This window comes from Anastrepha obliqua, chromosome 4 (assembly GCF_027943255.1).
Source record: "Anastrepha obliqua isolate idAnaObli1 chromosome 4, idAnaObli1_1.0, whole genome shotgun sequence".
Lineage (NCBI taxonomy): Eukaryota > Metazoa > Arthropoda > Insecta > Diptera > Tephritidae > Anastrepha > Anastrepha obliqua.
Genome location: NC_072895.1, coordinates 51,315,683 through 51,339,939, shown reverse-complemented (window position 1 = coordinate 51,339,939; position 24,257 = coordinate 51,315,683). Strand labels below are relative to the sequence as shown.

Genomic DNA, 24,257 nt, shown 5'->3' with positions numbered 1-24,257 from the left:
ACATACGAGTGCATTTTTTTTGCAGCACACAAAGCTTATGATAAAAAGAGAAATTCCTTATCTTTTCATTCAACATCTTGAAATGGTAACAATAAAATTTAATCGATGAGGACCAACCGCTTGTCAACCTCTGATTTATGACTATTTATTACAACTGGCGCTGACAACCTGTTGAAACATAGCCGACATTTTCTGCTAACACGCATTTCATATTATTGTTGACATTTATTGTTTACATAATAATGATAAAGTAGATTGCATATTTAACAGAGCGATAAATATTAACAGACAAGCAGTAAAAGTGGTCTAGTCGAATAGAAATGCATATGTATGTATGTATGTATGTTTAAAATGTGTGAAATTACTGCGTGACAATATTTAAACACATACATACATACATACATAGCTGCATGTAAGTTCATTAGCATTTGCCCAGCATTCATTCTGCACTGTTGATAACAAATTTTAGCGTAATTAACAGTTGCAGCTCCACTTCCGTTGGTGAATACCCGACTTGCGTGAGTGGCACTTTTACAATTAATTGCGCACAGTTATATGAATTACTGTGTGTGTGTGTGATGTTTATTTAAAAATGCATGTAATATCTATTTACTCTTCACTTATTTTGTTCAATAATACTAACACTTTTGCAACTCTGAGTTTTTATTTGCAGTTTACAGCTTTCAACGCTCGAAATTCGATAATTAAATTAATAAAAAAATTCTATTATGAATTTCACGCTAAATTGAATTTAAAGCAAGTGTGAGCGCCATAGGCGAATAGGTTTATGCGTGACCACCTTTCGATTAATCCAGATTCGAAGCACACATTGGGCAGAAGCATTCAATGATAAGAAAAGTGTTCTTTTTTTATAGTGATTGCCCCAAGACAGGTAATGACAAACCTCCGATTGTAATTGTGCCAGGAGAAAGCTTCTTAATCTACTTCTTCTCAATCGTAGACTGCAGTTGCATCTAGCGCCTATACAACTTTTTTCCTAGATATGTACTTCAGCAAAACGAAAACGGAAAAAATCTAGCGTCAACCTCACGTACACAAGATTTCACTAAAGAGATGCAAATATTTGAAGAAAACCTTAGGCCTATTTGACCCACACTTATTTGGCAGCAAATCAATAGTTTGACAATTTTTTACTATTTTTGTTTTTTTTTGTGTTTTTCAAATGTTCCTTATTTTTGTACAAAAGTATAGCTCATTGTCTAGCAAAAACCATACATATAAACCCAATTTTCAAATTTTATACAAAAATTTTAGAAACTCCACAAGCTTTTCATCCCAATTCCACGGTTTTAAACCAGAATTTCTGGAGGAAATGTTAGTATGCATTCTTATAGTTTGCTAAATTTTAGTATAAGAAAGTGCGAGTTTTCAGTTGCTGGGAAATTCCTTTAATTTTATATAATTTTTCCCCCAACGGTGTTGCTCATTTTCTCCACATCAAATAAACAAAAAACTATTGTGCATTCGTTATATAGAGAAAATTATGTTGTCATTTCGCCGCGTGGTATGCATGCCTTGAACATTCCATTTCATTCACATTTATCTTTTGCTATATGTATGTATGTATGTATTTACTATCTATGCGTTTTGAATTCCAATAGCATATGTTTGTATACAAATAAGCACTGAAGCTACCAAATTACTTTTTATGTGTATTATCTATTTTAGGTTCTTCATTACCGAAGGAGTCCATCAATTAACACCTGCTGTCACCAATGCTAACTCGTTGTTTGTCTGCTATTTAGTGCTTCCAAAAAAAAAAAACAATTTTGTTGCTATTTCAACTGTACATTGGCTGTTTGATTAGCTAATAGAGGATACAAAAAGCTTAAATACGTAAGTAAATCTTATCTGAAAATATAGAAATAAATGACATATAGTTCTAACGCGTGCCTGATCCCTAAACTCGATATAAATTGCTGGGCACAACTGTAGACGGCTAATAATATAATATCTAATATATGTAAAAATTTTTTTTTAGTATTTAATTTTTTGATTTGCATTACACTACGAGTGTAAAATTTGATATTTTAAAAATGTTCTTGTTTTTGTTTTGGCCCAAAAATATACCTACACGAAAATTAACATTTTCTATTTTTAGTATATCTTTTTTCAAAACCTGTGACATCTTGTTTATTAACTTTTTTCATCAATCACGAACTAAATATTTACTTCAGAACTCGTGTTGAAAAGATCGTATACGCTAAAACGGCTAACTACATGGACGAACAGTCATGAAACATATCTTCAAAATTGTAATAATTATTACAAATTATCACTAATACGAGTTCGTCAAATTGAAAAGATTTGCCAGTAACAGGGCATATTGAACAAATAGAAGCAGTAGATAGATTTGGACATTGTAGGGACCAAAAGCGAAACCAAATACATGCCATTTTTGTTTTTTTCTACTGCTACCGCCTGCTCAGTGCAAGAATGGTGGAATACAAGATCGCGTCTTCCGAATTCGTCGTAGACGTCATGCCTCGAGAATATTCAAACAAAAGGAAGAGAAATTACTTGTTTACTGAAGGAGAAGAGTAGGCGAAAAAAATATTCACTACCTAACACACGCGTTCTCGCCATGGCGCCATCCCCATAAAAACCCTAAAAAACTGCATTTGGATGTATTTTTGTGATTGCTGCTTTCAAAATTTAACACCGAAGTGCCGCGTTTTCATTACATTACATTAGATTCTATTAGAGGTTTGCACTTCGACCTCGTGGACTTTTGTGCCCCCTACTCATCACAGTACCTTATCCAGACGCAGTGCCCTTATTAATCTCAGGATAAAGGAGGGTTGGATTGCGCGTATGTGCCCTTTCTCTGGCTGCAGTTGACCAAGATGTCTCAACCTTCTCCGCGCTATAGCGCTGCACTCCAGGAGAAAGTGCATTGGAGTCTCCTGTGATTGGGCGCAGAAATGACAAGAGTCCTTAGACCAAATCCCGATCATATGCAGATGACTGTGCAGTTTGCAGTGGCCTGTGAGAATGTCCGTGAGTATTCTCAGTTTATCCTTGGGGAGGGTTATGAGTGTTTTAAACTTCTTTTGATTGTACCCTCCCAGTAAGTATTTCGGCTGGCGTCGCCACATGCCTGCCAACTCCCTTAGTACTAGCCCTGAGCTCCTGTGCTCCTCGTTTTCATCGGATACGCTAAAAGTTTTTATTTAAATCTTGGGGTGACTATCTAATTTGCATTTGCCTTCCATGAGTGCACTTTCAAATTATAAGCACTATCAGCTGATTAGTCTTCTTCTCTCTGTTTTTGCTATTTGATCTTTTTTTGATAATCTTGCTAATGCTCTTTATTTTTATTAATGGCTCGTAATGGCTATACTCCATTTTTATATGTTTTGTTATTAAAACATATTGTTATTAGTTAAAATTAGAAAAAACATTAAAACTACAAGCAAATCATTTGTTATTTCGAGACCCGGCAGTAGCACTTGAATTAATATGCATATGGGGAATTTTTAATGCTACTAGAAAAAGCTTCATTGCATAGCTGAGGCAAGCTTAGGTAGGCATGTATGTATGTATGTAGACTAATGGTGGCTGATTAAGAACTGAAGTTTTAAGTGCACTTCATAAATACAGCACAGATACTTATTTGCATAGACGAACAGTTTATTTGTTTTTTATTTAATTTCAATAATGTTTTCATGAAAATATAGCTCATTCTACTAAAAAAAGCCACATAAAGTTTCAAACTTTATGCAAGAAAAAAAAATTGAACAACTTTTCACTCAAATTTCCTACTTTTTAATAAGCATTTTTAGAAGGGCGTGCAAAATGATAGCCCATTGGATTTTAGTATAATAAAGTGCAAGTTCGAAGTTGCTCAATAATCGCATAAATTAGTGAGAGTTTTTTTTTGCTTTTTGGCTGACGGTGTTGGCTGTTTTCTTCCATATAAAAGAAAGCTCACGCTTTTTTCGTTAGTTTTTTTCCTGCAAATATTATGAAAATCGCGCGGGAAAGCGCAAATAAAAATATTACAATTTTTCAAAGAAATTATTTTTTTATTAGACATAATTTTGCGCGATTTTAATACAATGATCGTCTCGTATGTTATATAATCTCTGGAAGCTTTACTTAAGACTATTACGCAGTTACAATAAGTAAATTTTAAACAAATACGGGATCAGCGTGCAACCGAAAGCTGAGCTATTAAAAGGCTAGTTCTCTATTTTTCATTGTAAAATAATAATTTTATTTTTCCTTTAATAAATAAATAAAATAAAATGGCGCTTAAGCTTTGATTCCTCTATTGGTTAATGGAGGTCTCTTTCAATACTTTTCAACCGGCCTGTATTTTGTAAGCTCTTAGAATATTGTTTTCGCACCACTTTTTGTTAACTTTTCGGAAATTAATCTAAAGTTGGCTATAAAAACTTTTTTTTTGTTCAAAAAGTTCAGATAGCATATTGGCTTGGCTTTAAGCTAAGCTCTTCTATATTAAAAAAATCGAGCATGGAAGAAAAGGCGTATACCCTTTTTGGGTGTTTTGCCGAGCTCTTCCTCCTATTTGTGGTGTGCGTCTTCATATTGTTCCACAAATGGAGGGATCTACAGTTTCAAGCCAACTCCGAACGGTAGATATTTTTATGAGTAGCTTTTTCATGCCAAAAATACTCTCGGAGGTTTGCCATTACCTGCCGAGGGGCGACCGCTATTAGAGAAATGTTTTTCTTAATTTTGGTGTTTCACCGATATTCGAACCTACGATCCCTCTGTGAATTCCGAATGGGGGTCACGCACCAACCCATTCCGCTACGGCAGTCATCGTAAAAACGCATTAACACACGGAAATTTCATCGGAGCTGGCAAAAATTTCAAGTAGCAAATAAGTCAGCTGCTTTGTATGTCTTTTTGTTTGCATTAGTTCAGTTTTATTATCACAAATTTTGCAAAATCACCGAACTACTCAGATGTTATCTAATCACGACTTGGCACAAAGGAAGTTGCACTTCAAGCTATCATAAGGTAAACAAGTTTAGAGTTACCGACAATAATAATGAGAACTGTGAAAAGCGGTGCTAAGTATATACAAACATCTCTATACTACAAAGAACAGATTAACTTTTGAATTGAAGGTGGCGCAAAATGAATCATCAATTTTGTTTTTGAATAACTTTTTTACTAAATAAAACGGAATTGATTTTGAGTGATGGAAATCCTTATTTTCATCTTTACAGGCTCCATTGCTTGCCTGTTCGTATACTACAGCTGTCTGGTTCAAAATTGATGTACGATGTATTTTGCCAAATTATATTTCTTTCGATAGGGTGCTTCATTTTCCGCATTATGCAAAGACGCCAATATTTAGTCATGAAATTTATAATCGAAATTTGAAAAAATTATTTTTATTTCACATTCTTTATTCTTCTCTTTTATCTTTTCTTTGTGCACATGTACTTGTATGTTACCCCAAAACTTAAATAACTGTACAACACAACAATTTAGCTAGCGCACACTACTTAAGCTATAAACTGACTTCTTCCTGTCACTGTTTGCTCATAAAGATTAATTACAATCGTGAAATATTAAATATCATTACCAGTCGTGCATTAAATTGTATCGTAAAAACCTGTCTCAGTCTAGTTTGTGACGTAATATTTCCGATCAACTGATTTACTTAGTTTGCTTTCTTTTGAGTTAAGAAAACGGGAGCACCTTTTATCCGCTTATTATTTCAAATAATTCAAACCGGTTAGCTTATCCACTTTTGCGCGCATAATTAGCAAAAAAAAAATCCCAGACATTGACAGACTCTATGCCATATTTCATAAAGAATTTGCATGCGTAGATTTGCTAGCCATGGGCAAAATTATGGGAATCACCTGCGGTAAGGTAAAGGCCAAAAACAGAAGTAAAGCGAAAAAAGCAAAAAAAGCAGTGCCAGCGAGTGCCATTGTCGTCATTAATGCTATCAGCATCAGTTGTTAGCTATATTAAATGCTTCCCATATTTGGAAATTTAAATATGTATGTACAAGCCACATATCATAATAAGAATTTTGCGTTTATTTGCATTAGCAAGAAATTCCGAAGAAAGATATTATCTAGCCATTCTGCTGTTAATATGTATTGGAAGTTAATATGTATCTATTAAAAATGTGAAATATGTATATCAATTAAACGTAGTTTTTATGCATGTAAAATTGGTCCATGAAGGCGCCTTGTGCAATTATGCAAAAAAGTTTTGATATGACCAAGTTTTCCAGGCCAAGTACAAAACCATTTTTCCAGGTCATGTTATACTTGTACAGGTTTGTCATTCAATTTTTATTGCTTACTTTTTTGCTAAACGAATATTTTTACAATTTCAATGCAAACACTTACTTAGACATTATTTACTTAAGCATACATAGATATAGGTATGTATGCACAGGTCGGTATAATAATTTACACATTTATTGCGTCATTTATGCATATGCTTAATGACTATTAACTCACTTTCGTATAATAGGAAATTGACTGAGGTGAAATAAATTAAAAAGAAAACGCAAACAAAAAAATAATTGTGCGCCTAGTTTGACAGGGAAATTTTAATGATCCACATATGCAAATATTTAAAGCTCAAACATCAGAAATTTCATGTAATGACAAACAATTGCGATTGTGCGCAATTAGAATTCCATATATGTTAAAGTAGCGGGTGTTTTTTTTGCTGCATGAGAACTTGGCAGCTGAGAATGGCAAACTGCATTGGCATTTCTGTTCAGTAAGGTTTAGGAAGTCATCACCAATCATTTAACGGCAGAATAACGCTTTGAAATTGTGAAAATTTACTTTACTAAATAAATATGTTCGCGAAGTTCTTAGACCACTGCCTGCATCAACGTCCCTATTTCTTTCGAAATAACGAAGGAGCTGCCGTTACGGTGAATGTCGGCTGCTATCGAGCCATGCTGACTGAGTTTTTGTTTAAAAAACAAGCAACAACAAGATGAGCAAATTGCCTTATATAGCGCGCTTTGCATTTGCTTTATTTGAATATTCAAGCCACTATTGACGACATACGGCTAGATGCATTGGAAAAAGTATTCAAAAATTGAATTGATCGAATGGACCATGTAGCCCGTAGCCGCGAGAGACATATGCCGATTGTCACATTCCAAAAATAAATGCCTTGAAATTATCTACCCGATTATAATAAAAAAAAATTTATTATAATTTTAATTCTCTAACTCCAAAAACAAAAAAAAAAGGAAATCAACCGCTACAATATTTACACTACCTGCACATCGTAAACGAGAAAAGCTTTGTGAATAATATAATATATTATTGTATATATCAGAGTGTATAACAGTTTTAATTATTAAGAAGAAGAAGAATGCTGTCCTGCCAACAGCAAGACAGGGGATGTAGGATTAATTTTTGTTTCGGCATTGGGCTAATGAGAACTGCAGTTTGTTATTCGTACAGATCTAAAAATGTTCAGCTATAGAAAAATGTATCATCAGCTGAATAAAAAGTTGGAGACATGCTATCGTAAATTTTTTATTGATTGAGAATAGTCGCTTTCTTGGTGGTAAAAAGCGGATTTGGTATATCAGAAGCGCTGACATAAAAATCAAAAATTATAAGCAGAATATAAATTTAATTATGAGCTCTTAAAATAATTCACCGTACAGCAAAACTGCGTTATACCGGGGATATGGGGGAAATACCGCGTTATATGAGCGATTATAAAATCGTTATAAAAGTACCGCATTTTAGAGGGAATTACTGTGGTTCATTAAAGCCGTAGTGACCTCTACTTCAGCTAGTGAAATATTATACTGCATCACAGATTGACGTAGGTCAGATTAAGCTAACCTAACCTTAGTACAAAATATAAAAATGGTATGAAATATAAAATTTCTGTTCTCCATGTTACATACGTGGAATTTTTAACAAGGAGTGGCAATTTTTTATATCTCAAGCACCGCTTCATCTTAATCTCTTCCAATTTCGCTTTGAACGCGTTTTTGTATATTTGAGCGGCATTATATTCGCAAAAAATAAAATACAAAACCACGCATCCTTTGAGCCATATCAATGGAGGCTCTAAACGAAATTCAGAAAATTCTTCAAATTTACAACTTTTTAATCAGCACCTTTAGAATACTTTTGAGTATGCTATTTTATAGCTCATCCAATTTTAGTATACTCGTAAGAAAGTAAAATTGTGAAGTGCTTCAAAAATCGTGTTGAATTTTTATATGAAAAAAAAATACACATTACCAACAAGAATTTTTGGACTCAAATTGATTGCACTATGAGATTGCATATTCAAATCTTTTCTAAATATTCTCATTTAAAAGATTGAAATTTTAATGAACATTTTAAGACATTCTTAAAAGGTTTGGAACATTCTATACAAGGTTGGGAACCTGGATTTTGGATTAAAGAATAAACCATATTTTGAATGAAAGCTAGTTCAAATTAAATTAATAAATGAAGAGTCACAATTTATAATCACAAGAGGTGGGGATTTTTTGTTCGACAGGTGTATAACGAACAAACCGCAAAGTTATTCTCAACAAGAAAAAATTGCAAACTCACGTTGGTTAATATGTATTTATACAAATATATAGCTGCCCTATATTTCATTTTGAGTCAGTCAGCCTCTGTGCGGTATTGCTTGTCTTCCATTGGACGCGTCACCAGGTGCTGATCGTCAGATATATGGAGTAGTTGGGGTATATAATACCACTCGCGGAGAAAAACAAGCAAAACACTTGCTTGGAAGAACCTATAGAATTTCTAGGGCAGACAGGCTAGCAACCTGATTGATTGATATTTTGATTTGATGATTTTGATTATCGAATCATCTAACATCCTATGCTCCAAATAAGAGTTAATGGAACCTACATATGTATATATATCACAAAATTTTAAAAGTTGTAATACCCATCAATCATATTGGTTCATATTGATAATATTCGTATATATAAAATAAATAAATCGATTACTTCCTATGCGTCCCCCTTAGATCCGGATCAGACCCCAACTGGTTATAATCTGTTTCATTCTGCAGTGAATGATTTTGCTGGTGAAAAATTCGCCTCAAGAGATTTTTTGTGAAAACCGATTGTCCCGGTTTTTACCAATAGAGAGAAAGGTTCCCATGAAAGAGGAAATACCTTCAACCGCAAAACAGCGCTTGTTAAACCTAAGTCCTCTCATTTTATCTAATCTGAATAAAGTTTTCAATCGCATACAAAAATAATAGATTTAGGTACATTAAGAGTATATAAGTGTTATGTTTTTCCTATTTTTGAAAGGTATATACTTCTGCAGTTATGTATTATTTTATTCTTCAATTAAATATAATATGAATTAACTATGCTTCATAAACATTAGTTATAAATCAAATAACTTTTGTCATTAAGTAGTCTTCTAAACGTTATCCGTTTGGTTAAAAAAAGGCTATCCAATCAAATTACTGCATTCGCTATTCGAGAGTTTTGATAGTTTTTTAAAGCTGAAACACCACTTGAATACTGTGTTTAATTTCGTTCTTCTAAACATGGAAATTTTTCACTTACTTATAGCCTTTTTTATTATTTATTTGTTGTTGCGTCATACCTTTGTTTTGAACTCACTTTGGCTCAATGAAGGGAGGTGAGCGCCAAATGAAGCAGCAATAAACAAAAACAAGCAAAACAATTTTGAAAAAGTTCTAATTGCTTATTATATTATATACCCAGAAGTGCTCGTACGTAATTTCTTTAGCATTTAGTCACATTTTTGCACGAATTCCGGATTTAAACAATACTAAAAATATAAGGTGTAATTACTGGAAAGTGTTTAGTATTGATTTGAAACAGAAACAAAAATAATTGAGCAAAAACTGCAGTGTTTACAGATTTAATTACTTTTACGAACAAACAAATCTATTATATTTGTATGTCGGTATTCCAGCATTTCTATTTTATTTTTTAACCTGTCACTGTCTGATACACCAATATATTCTTTGATATGCAGCGTTCGTTAGTGTGATATAATTAGCGCTTACTCATTTTTTTGGGTATTTGGCCGAGCTCCTCCTTCTATGTGTTGTGTAAGTCTTAATGTTTTCAACAAATGGAGAGACCTACAGTTGTATGTCTTCTCCGGACGGCAGATCGTTTTTTATGAGAAGCTTTCTTATGTCTGCTGAGTGGCGACCGCTATTAGAAAAAAAGTTTTCTATGATTTAATGTTTGTGTCCGGGGGTACCGGACCTGTGCAATTCCGAATAGTACTCACGCACTAGCCCATTCGTCTACGGCGTCAGCCATATATATCGTACTAACTAATCAGCCGTCGTGGCCAAATGCTTTGGTGCGGGACTACCATTTGGAATTCAGGGAGAGAACGTCAGTTCGAATCTCGGTGAAAGATCAAAACTAAGAAAAAGTTTTTTCTAATAGCGGTCGCCCCTCGGCAGGCAATGGAGTCGACTTGAAACTGTAGGTGCCTCCATTTGAGGAACAACATGAAGACGCACACCACAAATAGGAGAAGGAGCTCGGCCAAACACCCAAAAAGGGTGTACGCGCCAATAATATATTTATATACATATAGTTATAATCACAAAATGAACCAATTTGCTTAGGGTTTTTTTGTACTTGAAGTTGGTAACTCCTGAAAGGCTCTTTGGTTATAAGTTGCATTAACTTACAAAAGAGCCATGCCTATGAGACAAGGCGTGTTAAAAAATCTTAAAATTAATTTTCAAACTGCAACGAACAAAAAATTACTCAACCGAGTGGAGTACTGATTTTTTCTATAAAACTTTGAGCTGCTTAGTGTCACTATGCATTAAACAAATTTCTCAGTTATTTAATATTACTTGTAAAATTTTTAACACAAAATGACTATTTTTTCAAAAATACATAAATTTCTCGCTGTTTGCGAAACTCTACAAAGCGTTAATAAGCATATGAAAGCAGAAATATGAAAAATATATACCCTCTGATTTCTAGGTATATCTGGAAAATAATGACGAGCATATTTTGTACCAAATTAATCAGCTAACTATGTTTTGTTCTCACAAAAACCAGTGTTTCACCAAAAATAGCACAAGAACCTTATAGTTGGGAAATGGTTAAATGTGAAAATAGTACGAAATTTGGTGAGCGAAGCTCATCTTCCGGTTTTTTAGCTGATTCTTCCTGGCCACGTTATTTTGATTTGAAGTAAATCAATCACTACGCTGTCAAGCAGGTTCTCAACTTAATCAAAGAATGTAATGGGCCTTAATTTAGAAATATGAAAATATAATGTGGAAAAATAATGAAATTGCTTTCGAGAATAAGTTTATATAGTTTATTTTTAAGCGATGAACACAATTTCGGCGAGATAACCGGTTTGTTGAACTTTTGCAGCCGCAGGCTAACAATATTTAATATAGGCATAAGCTCATTTGACAGTGATTCGGTGTGGAGCGTACACGTAAAAATGTTTTGAGCCACTATTCGATCATGAGCTAAATTCGACCATATATATGACGTATTTCAATATCGAATCCACCAAAAATTATCCTGGTGGTAATTTTGAAAATTCAGAGCTTTGTTTTTATATTTTGTTTGTTTTCGTTGGTTACAATGATTATTCTATGCAGAAAAAGCATTGTGTTCATTCTTTGCAAGGTAATTCTGAAGTAGTGAAAAAATGCTGGTGTGTAACTAGTACGAATTGGGCCAATTGGAAACCACTTCGATACAGATGCGGTTAGAACCGATAACTGTCTCCAGTGAATGAGATGAAAAGGAAACAGAGCAAATCTCCCTTCTTTTACATTAACCTTTTAAAAAGGATTTGTTGTATTTCTTCACAGGTAGTTATTAACGGCAAATCATTAAGAAAAATTAATATATAGTTTAAAAGAGTACCTCAGCACCCGTATATCAGAGCCTCGAATGATCGTCGGATGGCATTTTTATCTATTTTACGTACACATGCACACCGTTTGTTTTTTTAATTCCTCACGGATTTTAGCACGCCAGCTGTTTTTGTATACCAGCGAACTTAAATTACCAAAGGAATCCTCTATTGGACGATATTTTGGCAAGTTTGTGGGATTCCTCTCTTTTGATACAGAATGAACGGCGTAATGCGTTGGCACTTTGACAGGCCAAAAGGTGTAGTTGCTATCAAAATTAAAAAGTGGCGTGAACCAAGAATCCGAAATTATTTTCTCGGATTTCAGGATGTAAAGCATCAAAATTGTGGTTGAACTTCAATTTCACGTTGAAGTCATATTTTGAAACGTCATTTGTATGAAATCGATTAATACCAAGCACCTGAGATTTGCTGAGAGAAAAATAAATTACGTCATCCAAAAGGTATGATTTTTTTGTTGAAATTTTGAAGCACCTATCAGCATTGCGACTTAATATAATATTAGTTTGCTGATTTAAAACAAAAAGCAATTCAGTTCTGGAGCGGCGTCACATTGGGTTATGTCATCCTTATTACTGAATTTTCCCCTAAGGTTGGATAGGCCACCTTTAGTTGTAATCAATAAACATTTCATTTTTTCACTCTCACAGCCTTAAGTAGATTTTAGCCTATATAAAGTGGATTTTAAAACTCTCTCATATATTTTTTTATATAGAACTGCACAATGTGCTCGCGGCTGGTATGCTGCTTTGACGGCACCTTAATGAAAACTATTGTTGTATTTTTTTTTCTAGCTACAAAAACCACGAAGGGATTTTAAATATCTATAGCAACTTCAAATAATAATGCTTTAGTGTTTAAATGAAAGGAGTTTAACAAAAGTCTTATTTTTTTTGTCATTATCCGTTGCATCGAATAAAAAATAATAATTGTGTGATATTTCTACTTCAAGAAAATAATGGACATTTTAATTAACAGAAAATAAATTTATGAATTATAACTTAAACATAATAATTAAAAAAAAATATCAAAACCTCTTAGTTTTCTTAACAATCAAACTTAGGCCCTCTTTACTGGTGTACAAATCTTTTTGAATGCGAGATCGGCTACAGTGATGTTCTCTTAGTTAAAATTTGTTGTATTTACACTAGTTGGGAGCTATGGAAAAATGAAAGCAGAATAGACTAGTTCTAATCTGATGAATACACCCTTAATAATGGTAAAGTAATGCAGAGCACAATTGATTCTCCTGAAGCATTCGCTCTACAAGTCATGATTCTAACTTCTAAATACCTGTTCGATCCGAGTTGATTTCCCTACAAGGTTCTTCAAAGGCAACTCATATCAATGACAATGAAAATATTTACTCTATTTTATAATAATATGCAAATAATGCATATATGTACTTGTATAAAATTGTGCACTTTATTAATAAATTTATATATTTTAATGAGCTCAAACCGGTGAATTTAGTAACAGGTTTTTACGATTTAACCGTTGAGTTATTTCTACATGACTTGCTTAGTGATTTAACCCTTGCTTTCAAGGCCATGTTAGGAGACAGTACCGAGTAAAAGTATAAGTTTATAAAACGTTCCGAGATAAAGAAAGCAAAATCAGGGGAATAGAAACAAACAAACAAAATTACTTTCTCATTGATTATTCGTGGTTTGCTATTGTCAGCTGGGAAATACCTTTCAGCTTACATTGGGGAGTTTGAAGATGAATTAAGTATTGGATAGTTAAGGGTGCGAATTCGGGATAGAAAATACATTTTAGGTCTTCGTTCTTGTGTTAGCCAAATATCCGACCTGAACTGACTCACAGAAATTTTCATATAAGCTTTCAATGAGCTTAAAAAGCAGAATATTCTTTAGGTTGATGCTCTCAACTAGATTTCTTAGTAGAATTAAAATAAATTTAAGGCTAAAAAATTTATTTTTTTTTTAATTTTCTACTGTAGTAGTAAAAAAATTAAAATAAATTTAAAATAAAAAAAATTAAATTGATATAAATTTAAAATTAAAACAATTAAAATAAATTAATTACTATTAATTTAAATTTAATTTTTTTTATTAAAATATATTTAAATTTAAATTTTTTAGCCTTGAATTTATTTTAATTGCTTTACTACTACAGTTAAAGATATTACATATAAATGAATTTAATTTTTTTAGCCTTCATATTGCAATCTGAATTTAGATCACTATGCGACACGCCCTAACCGTCTCCAATCGAGACCATAATTTACATATGTTACTACCGATTGAGTTGATGAGACTAAAAAATCTTTCATTTGCTTTTTTAAGAACCCCAATAAATGTATAGATAGACAAATATTATTTTAAGAATGCAATAAGAAGAATTTAGTTGAGGTCAGTGTTTAAAGATTATTATGCGTTTTCGTCTTAGATTGCATTGGTATGATAATGAATGAGCTTAAATTTTAGTTCCTTTGAAATGTCTCCCTGATCCGCACACGAAATTTTGCTTCAATCTAATCTTTAATCACGGTTGAGAGAACGTACATAGAAGGCTGCGTATATCGTCTAAACCCGGTTCTCAGTGAATTTGCCAGAGACAGCTGATCTCTCTCACATATCTCATCTACAATTGCATCATTGCAAAGTTACACTCATTTTTCTACTTAAATCTGTAGTCGACTGTTCCATTGTCATTGCCTTTCAATGAAATTTTAATCTACCGGTGTCCAATAAATGAACTTAAAATATAATATATTAAAATTTACCGAAGAATCATACAAAATTAAAAAATGACACCCTTTCTATTATAACTATGTATTACAAAAGTGTTTTACTTGTGATCTACAAGGTGCCGCAAAATTAATCACCCCATAGGAAGATTTAAAGTTATCGACAACAAAATTGGATAATTAATTTAAGGCCACCTTGTATGTAGCACACGCACACTTTAAAGTCGCCAACGAACGAATGTCAACGGGAAACAAAGCAGAAGTATCAAAATCTCACATAAATGTAACGTAAATATTTTCATTAAATTGTAAAATAAGTTAAATTTATAAGTCCATAATGAATATTTTGTAGTAAAACAAATAAAAATAAACCTACATATATCTTGAATACATCTGAAACGACACGCACAACTAACCATCAAACTCAAACCAATCTACGCTTCTATCATTCTTGTAAGTTTTCAGCAGTCTAAGTCACTTATTCTTATTTACAAACACATGTATGTATGTATATATAAAATTAACGATTTTTTTTACTTACAGCCTCCCTTTGAAACCACTTCGTTGTCATCTTTGGGCGCAGCCGGAGTATCCACGTTCATGCTACCGCTCGTTGGCCAAATTTTTTTCACAGTCATCTTTGATAATTTGGTTTTGCTTTGAGTGCAATTGCTACAGTTGCTTGAAATTGGCACGGAAATAGTCGTTTAATTATTTTAATATTTTGGTTTCTTGTTTAACACTGCCGCGTTTGTAAATATTTTGCGTATAGAAAAATACGAAATATTTAAAAGCAGTAAAATATGAATCGTTGTTTACTATGCGCCTAACACCATTTGCACTAAAGAAAATATAGAAAAACAAAAATATTTTTTAGTAATGATTGAAACTGTTTTTTTTTTGTTACTATTTTAAACACAATGCAAGCATATGCCAATTAAAATGTTTGCATTTTTGCTTTTTTCATCCACCAGTTAAGTATATAAGAGTTATTTTATATGGAGTTTAATTAGTCCCGTTTGATTATTTTCTTTTTTACTTTTGTCTTTTTGTTACTAAATCGAAGCACTCAATTGTTTCGCTTCGTTTGCGTGTGAGCGCGTTCACCAGCTCAGCTTATCGTTGCATTCAGCTACTTAATGAACGGTTTTTAAAGCGCGAGCGCCAGCCAACAACAAGGCCAACTTTCTAATGCGGACGCGTTTTGGCAACAACGACGCCGATGCCGCCGCCACTGGTGGCGACAAGTTGTTGCACTCTGTTGTTCAGATTATTACATTGTTGTCGGTTGTTTGTTGCTCTCCAAATACCGTCGCCGTTTACCTATGTAGCTGCCTACCTGTCTACCTGTCTGACTTGATTGTGTTTATTTTGCTTTTGCTTCTAATTGTGTTCTTTTTGTTTATTTTCTTGTTTCTGAGCATTTCGTAAGCTCTATTGAAGCATTCATATGTGCTTTTGTTTAACGTTTGTATGCAGTTCGGAAATGTCTACAGCCAGTGAGTGCACTTGTTCTTCCCTATGACCATTTTGGTCGGTCGATTGGAGCAAAAGTGCGTGGAAATACAACGAAGCAGTTGAAAGCGGGTTGCACCGAATTTTATATTTTATGTTAAAAATTTGCTTAAATATTTCACAAAATTATTAAATTAAATACGAAAACTCTTGATGTGTGCCAAAAGAGGTGAGGAGACAAGTAAATGTTTATCAAAAAAATATTTTGCAATGTATTTTATATATTTTTTTTACTTCGGTTTATATGTAAAAAATATATAGTTTATATTTTTTATTATTTTTAGCACATATTAAAATGTGATAGTTTGGACTTGAATTACATTTCTCTTCACGATTTTTTTTTATCCTCACGCAAGCTCTGGGCGGTTTACATCGCGCAAGGCAACAGCAGATCTACCACGGAGCCTGTTTGGCCTAGAAGGAATGAGCACAAAACTAGAACCCTCATCAATCTAGACCAGCATTTCATGAGTACGGGGGTTGGTAACATCACCGGCCACTGCCTAATGAGAATATATGAAAGTGGTATTTCCTTCAAATGACTTCTGTCACGCCTGCAAAAGGAGGAGGAGGTGGAAAGCATGAAACACTGTCACTCTGTCACTCTCTCGCTCTTGTCAAAACGCGATATCGCTGTCGGAACTTCTACTTCGTTGGATGTCTAGCTGACACGGAATAATTGATCCGAGAGACGCAGGGGAATTAGAGAGGCACCTTGAATCCAAAGTAGTGGTTCACAGGCCTGCATTGGCCCTCTTGTATAGCCTTGTGGGGTGTAGAAACCACCGCAAACTAACCTATCGTAAAAGTCTCCAAGGAATTAAAAGAACACATCTAGCTGAACATTCGGGCACTTCCGAAAGGTCGTCAACCCATTCGGCTACGGCGCTCAAACATTTTATAATATTTCATCCAATATTTAGTTTTTATTTTATGTATATTTTATATCGTTTTTATATTTCATTAGTACATTGTTGTCTATGTGTTTTCTGAAATTATTTTTGAAATAAACTAGTTTCAAAAATAATTAAAAAATATTGTATTTATAAATAATGTTTAATTTCATAGAAAAAAGGCATTTTAAAAATTAAGTAAAATATTTCGAAAAAAATGGAAGTAATTGTCATATGTAGGTAGTTCTAAATTTCATGAAAAAATTGTTTTTGTGTACATTTTTAATTTCGTAAAAAAAATACAAAAAAAAATATTGAAAATTAAGAATTTGGAAGAATTTTTTTTTTATAATTTCTAATTTTTGTTTATATTATTTATAAATACATAGTGAAAGAAAGATACAGAAAACATTGCAAAAGTTTACTATTTATAAATCTAAAAAGAATCCTGAAAAAATATTTTTGGGAAAATTGATTGATTGCTAGAAAATAATTAAAAATAAAATTGTATTATTTACAAAAGCGTGTTGACTACATTATGGTGATTAAATAATTTGTTTTTTCTTTTGTTCAAACAATTTAATTTTTTTGTTTTGGAAGCAGAGTTGTTTCTAAATTACAATTAAAAAAAAAAAAATTTTTTTTATTTTTTGTTCTTTACAAAGTGTTTTTTATATTAAGAAACATATTTGAAGGATATTGCTTCTTCAAAACGTTTTTGTGAATGAAAAACAAAAATTAAAAAAAAAAAAGAATTGTTTCGTTTCTTGTTACAACGTTGTTGTTTAGTAAAATACCACATTTGAAGGACATTGCCATTGCTTTTTGAAGAAGTTTTTGTAAACAAAAAATAATAATTTTATTAAAAACAGAATTGATTTATAAATCTAAACTTATTAATTAAAAGAATTAAATTTATTAAAACATCGTTTTTTTTATTTGATTTTTTCAATCCTCCAAAAATAATTTTTAAAACATAACTTTAATGGTTTTTCAAATATGCGACATTTTTTTGAAGTTTGAAACCTTCGTTTAAAAATTTAAAACTTTTGAAAATCACAATTTTTCGAAACTGCCATTTACTACTTAAGAACAAGAATTCGACGACGGTGTATTCCAGGAGGGAAAAATATTCATTTGTATACTAGTTATTACTAGTTATTACTAGTTATACTAGTTATTACTATTATACTAGTTATTACTTATTATTTATTTATAAACATATGTACACTTGTATACACATACATATTAATCTATATATATTTTTTTTATACTTTTTTGTATTTATTTATATTTTCGTATTAATCATGTTTCAAAGAATTATTTTTTAAATACGACTTCTTCTCTTAATGCTAATCGTCGTTACTTTTTAAGAATTTATTAGACTTTCTTGTAAAAAAAAAATAATTATTGTGTAACGCTATCGATGAGGTTGGTTTTTAGTATTTTCTTTCCCATTTAAAAACTTCCTGAGGTTTGGCTTGATTTTTTTCTTTTGCTTACAATATATTTTAGCGAAAAATGTGAGCCCGTCTTCCATTGTTTTTTTTATTATTTTTATTGTTTTTTTAAGTCTTATTCTTAAATATTTTTCTTGACACGATAATTTTTTCGTTTGGTTCGATTTCTTTTTTGCCGCTTACTCTGGTAAAGTTTTTGGATTTTTTCTTTCTAAAAGTTCGGTTTTTATGGGTTGATTACTGCAATATAGTTTTTAGATTTTTTTCATAGCACAATTTTGTTTGTATTTGTGTTTTTTTTTTCTTTATTTGTATTTCCCTTTTCTTATATATTTTTGTTTCTTTTTTTAAAGAAATAGTAGTTTGTTAATTTTTTGCATTATTTTTTCACGATTCCTTTGCTAAATTAATATTGATGAAAAATTGACGAAAATTACTCCATTAGAATTATTATATTCGTCAATAATAATCAAAATATTTTTATTACAGTTTTTAATTAATCTGTTAAAAAGAAATCCTTAGAACGATTTAAGGGGGATTTTTTAAAACAAGTTTTGCTGGAAAGTATTATTAATTCTATTTGTTATAAATTTCTTTTACTGTAGCGTTGCTTTTTTTAGTATAAAATAATAGGGACTTTTCTGTAAAATGTAAAATGTGATTGGCCATGAAAATATTCATTGATAACTTTATTTCATTCCTGCTTTAATTGGCACTTGAGGTGAAAAAAAATTTTAAGTAACAACTCACATTTGACTTTAACATTTGATATGTAATATTGGATCAGGAATTTATTCAAAACTAATAGTAATATTTTTTTTTACTTGGCTTGTAACCAACAGCACTCACTTTATTAACGATGCTTGGCATTAAACAAATTTTACGTTATTACGTTCCGTTAAATCCGTTTCTCGATAAGCCATATGTAGACTTATTCCATGCGACAATTTCAAGCCAACTAAGCAAAACGTTAGCATAACTATTTCATTTATACTTATATTTGATTTACTTCGTTCCGCAGTCATATCGGGCGGTACTCGAAAATGACTGACATCCACACACATACAGACTCATATACTAAGGTATATATTTAAGAGCGGCAGCAACAGATAGCCACAGCAACATCAGCATGTCAATGCAAGCATACAGCCATATGGAATGTAAATAAAACCCGCACGCACACACATATACGTACACTTGCTTATACTCTGGCCACCCAATCCGGCTGCCGCAATTGCTGTCGAAGCCGTACACTGTATGTATGTGTGTATGCATATCTGTTTTTGATTTTTTTTGTGTGCTGATTTTCTCATGCATTGCTTGCTTCCAATATTTTTTCGATTTTTGTTGCTTTATATAGCTATAAATTTCGCACGTGTTTGTTTTTATTCAATTAAATATTGGGTAATCTAAAAAATTTGAAAACAAATTTCTAGAAAAAGAGTAGCGGAATGGTTTTTTAGAATTTTTTTAACTGCGATCTTTAACTAATCATTGAATAAGTCGAAGAAATTATGTAAAAAAATTTAAGGAAACTGACACAGGCAATCATTAACAAAAAGTTTTGAAAATTTTCAAAAAGGACGAATGCAAAATTAAAGTGAATGAGTGTGTTACCACTTGAATTAACAATGATGCATATTTTGAACCGAATTTCTAGCTGCAAAACTCCACTGAAGCACGGAGAAAGGGAGCCATTCTTAAATCAGCTGTAAAAGGCTAACTAATATAGATCACATGTGACTATAATATTCGAGAAATATCGTGGACTAAGTGGGTTGAAGCTTCTCCATTCGTAAAAAAGCTGAAACTGAATCAAAGGTCGGTGAGATTGATAAGACCATTCAGCCACATTTGATCAACAGAAAAGATGTCGTGTTACATCACGACTCACAGACTACATAAACCTTTGATGAGGTTTGAAAAAAAGTGGCATGAGTTTCCTGAGTAGTTTTGATACATCCACCAGTTACTCTACTCCTAACATTTCACTCTCAGACAATCACTTGTTTCGATCTCTAAAGAGCCCTCTTCATTTAGTAAAATAAAAGTCAGTAGAATATAGTAAAATATAGGGGAGCCAATTTTTTCGCTCAAAATGCACGGAGGGTGTATAACTCATTAAAGGAAATTAACACTGATAAACATTCTACACTTTTGGTCAAATACATTTCATTAAGGAAACAATATTTGATTATCGCTCGAACTCGTTACCGAACTTTTTAGGCTACCCAATATTTCCAGATGTTGATGTCGTTATGATTTGATTCTTTCAGCTCAAAGGCAATAGCATATTAACGGTTTTGAGATATGATGCAAGCATATGTAAGTCTACATTAGAGCGGGTTGTTTTTTATTGAAGAGAAAATTACACACCATCGTGTAGGTGGTGATATGTATCTAGATATGTATGCGTAAAATATAGAAATTGCATTTTCAAAGGGTGGGCCATGGACTGATTTCTTTTTAAATCACATGATATTTCGAAAATTAAAACTATTTCGCAATGCGAAAGTGTCAGAAACCCAATATGATATCTACAGCACGAAATGGATAGCTTTTCGATTGAATAACATTTTGAATTGTTGAAAGAATACTTTCTTGCAAAGTGAATGCTATTGAAAGGTGAGTGTTTCTTGAAAAATAGTTTATAAGTGATGTGCGTGCAACACCTATGTGAACTCTTGTATTTGGTACGAAAACCCGCTGCTCACGAAAACCCGCATACGATGCGCGAGAAAGCAAAGCTTCCAGTAAGAGTTTATAATGATTTTGGAGTAATGATATTATTGGCCATTTTTTGCTTTTCTTTCAGCAGAAGGACGATTCATGGCAAACATTTTACCAATTAATCCATGTTTGGGGTACTAAGTTCACAAGAATTCTGTTGAAATTTCATTTGGATAGTCCATAAATTAACCAGATTCCTAAAATGAATATCTCCCGAGAACCATAATGTTTTTTAGTTGAGTCGAACGGCTATGTGACTACAGAGCCGACTGAGGCAGCTAGTTATTTAAATAGAATTATATTTCACAATTCATTGGAAGGTTTAGATAATTTTTTTTTTAAATACAAAACTCATTGAGAAAGGTTGAACGAAGCTGATGGCACACCCTGCATTGTGTTATGAAGGAGCAAGTGCGATTATTTTGAGTGAAACTGAAGTATCTGGAGCCGCTAGTAATCATATTTATGCATATATATGTACATTTGGTGTATACATATACATATAGTTTTTAAGTACTTGGCTCAGGTTTTATTAAGTATATTGTTCGAAAACTATTTATATATAATTGGCGCGTATACTCTTTTTGGGTGGTATGCTCCTCTTCCTATTTGACTTACAGTTTCAACACGACGCCAAACGCAGATACTTTTATGAGGAGCTTTTTCATGGCAGAAATAAACTCGGAGGTTAGTCATTACCTGCCGAGGGGCGACTATCCTCCAATTATTCATACATTAGGACGGAACAATCTCAGGCGCGGCAGTTTTTCTGATCAGCTGACTGATACCTGTCGACCTCACGGCCCGGAAACGAATGGATGGAACGGTGACAAAGCCGATGGGATACTAAATCGCAGATAGACGGCGAAACTCATTCCAACAATAGACAAATGGGCAGAAAGGAACTTCGGGGAAGTGAATTATTTTATGACTCAGTTCTACGGATACTTCCGGAAATACCCATACCGCATGAGTAAGGTAAGGTAAGCGACCCAAGATGCATATTGGGCGGAGCACCGAGCGATCACGCCGACCACACGTTCTTTAGTTGCTACAGATGGCTCGTGGAAAAAGATGCCCAGAAGGAGCCGACATCGCGATATCGCGTCGAGCAATATAATCAGACCGAAATGCTTGAAATGATGAGGCGGGATTTTTTTAGTGGACACAACACTGAAGGCAGCAGACGACGATTGTTGTAAGTGCGAAGACATTTTGAGCCCACCAAGAAAAATCTCTGTAGGATATGCGAGTAGGACATACGAGATTTCTAAGTAATGAAAACTGTAAGCTAATTTACATTATTAATAGGACTATGAATAAGTTCCTTGCGGTTTTACAACAGATGGCGTAACTTGATTATTATTCCATCGATCCACATTTCCAAACATTCATTGGAGAGCTACTGTCGTAAGGCACAAACGTCAGTATAAGTTTTTTATTTGAAGCGTAAACAACAATATTTTTACCACACTTGAAAATGTCGAATTTCGTGCCAAATAATGTGTTTTTGCGGGGAATTTTTTAATATGAAGAAAAAAGCAGCGGAAAGTCATCGTATCTTGGTGGAAGTTTATGGTGAGCATGCTCTAGCTGAGCGAACGTGCCAGAAGTGGTTTGCACGCTTTAAAAGTGGTGATTTTGGCTTGGAAGACGAAGAACGCGAGGGTGCGCCGCCAAAGTTCATGGATACCGAATTGGAAGAATTGCTCGATCAAGATCCGGCTCAAACGCAAGAAGAGGTTGCAAAAACTTTGGGAGTTGATCAATCAACCATTTCCAAACGTTTAAAAGCCATGGGAATGATCCGAAAGGTAGGCCATTGGGTGCCGTATGAATTGAAGCCAAGAGACGTTGAACGCCGTTTTATGGCATGCGAACAACTGCTTCAACGGCACAAAAGAAAGGGTTTTTTGCATCGAATTGTGACTGGCGATGAAAAGTGGGTCCATTACGACAATCCAAAACGTCGGGCAACGTATGGATACCCTGGCCATGCTTCAACATCGACGTCGGCGCAGAATATTCATGGCCTGAAGGTTATGCTGTGTATCTGGTGGGACCAGCTGGGTGTTGTGTATTATGAGCTACTGAAACCGAATGAAACGATTACGGGGGATGTCTACCGACGACAATTGATGCGTTTGAGCCGAGCACTGCGAGAAAAACGGCCACAATACGCCGATAGACACGACAAAGTTATTTTGCAACATGACAATGCTCGGCCACATGTTGCACAAGTGGTCAAAACATACTTAGAAACGCTCAAATGGGATGTCCTACCCCCCCGCCGTATAGTCCAGACCTTGCGCCATCCGATTACTATCTCTTCCGATCGATGCAACATGGCCTGGCTGACCAGCACTTCCGTAATTACGATGAAGTCAAAAAATGGATCGATTCGTGGATTGCGGCAAAACCGACCGAATTTTTCACAAAGGGAATCCGTGAATTGCCAGAAAGATGGGAAAAAGTAGTAGTAAGCGATGGACAATACTTTGAATATTAAATTTGTAACCATTTTACGTCAATAAAGTTTCAAATTTCGAAAAAAACCGCACGAACTTATTCATAGTCCTATTACTTTCGCAAAATCTTTAGAGTTTTTTCTTTTTTGTATACAGTTTTTGTGTGTATTTTGTATGTATGTTTGTAGACTAATAAATATGCACAAATGATCCGATTTGCATTGGGTTTTTGTAATCTCTCCTGAGGAGTTCTTTTTGACAAAACATGCAAAAACAAATAAAAGAGGCTATAAACCAAATTGTGTTAAAAAATCATGAAATTAATTTCCAAACTGCTTGAAATTAAAAACAACTCAACTTATTGTATTCTTGATTTCTTGCTATAAGACCCTGAATACCACCCTGTATAACTACAGCATTCTCAAACATATAAGAGGCTTGTGCGTAAGTATTTCCGTGCTTGTTTGAGAGTACAACACTGATAAGATTAATAACAACTGAAGTAGCGCGTCAATTAATGTTAATTTTTTTTTAGATTGACAGCACTTGTATTGGGATATCCTTAAAGAGAT

The 24,257-nt window shown here is 33.3% G+C and overlaps 1 protein-coding gene across 4 annotated transcripts in view; it reads right to left on the bottom strand.

Annotated features, from left to right (window-relative positions):
- Positions 1-19,435, bottom strand: part of LOC129244778 (putative inorganic phosphate cotransporter) — a 54,684-nt gene extending 35,249 nt beyond the window's left edge. Inside the window, exons 1-2 of one of the 4 annotated variants that reach the window (XM_054882612.1) lie at positions 19,238-19,435; positions 15,161-15,460 (exon numbers count right to left, since the gene is read on the bottom strand). In XM_054882612.1, the coding sequence (XP_054738587.1) occupies positions 15,161-15,257 (97 nt within the window). In that variant the 5' untranslated portion in view covers positions 15,258-15,460; positions 19,238-19,435. Of the gene's footprint in view, positions 1-15,160; positions 15,461-15,658; positions 15,675-19,237 lie in introns of those variants that run through there. The other 3 variants (XM_054882613.1, XM_054882610.1, XM_054882614.1) reach the window with 3 other exon arrangements.
- Between the last annotated feature and the right edge of the window lie 4,822 nt (positions 19,436-24,257).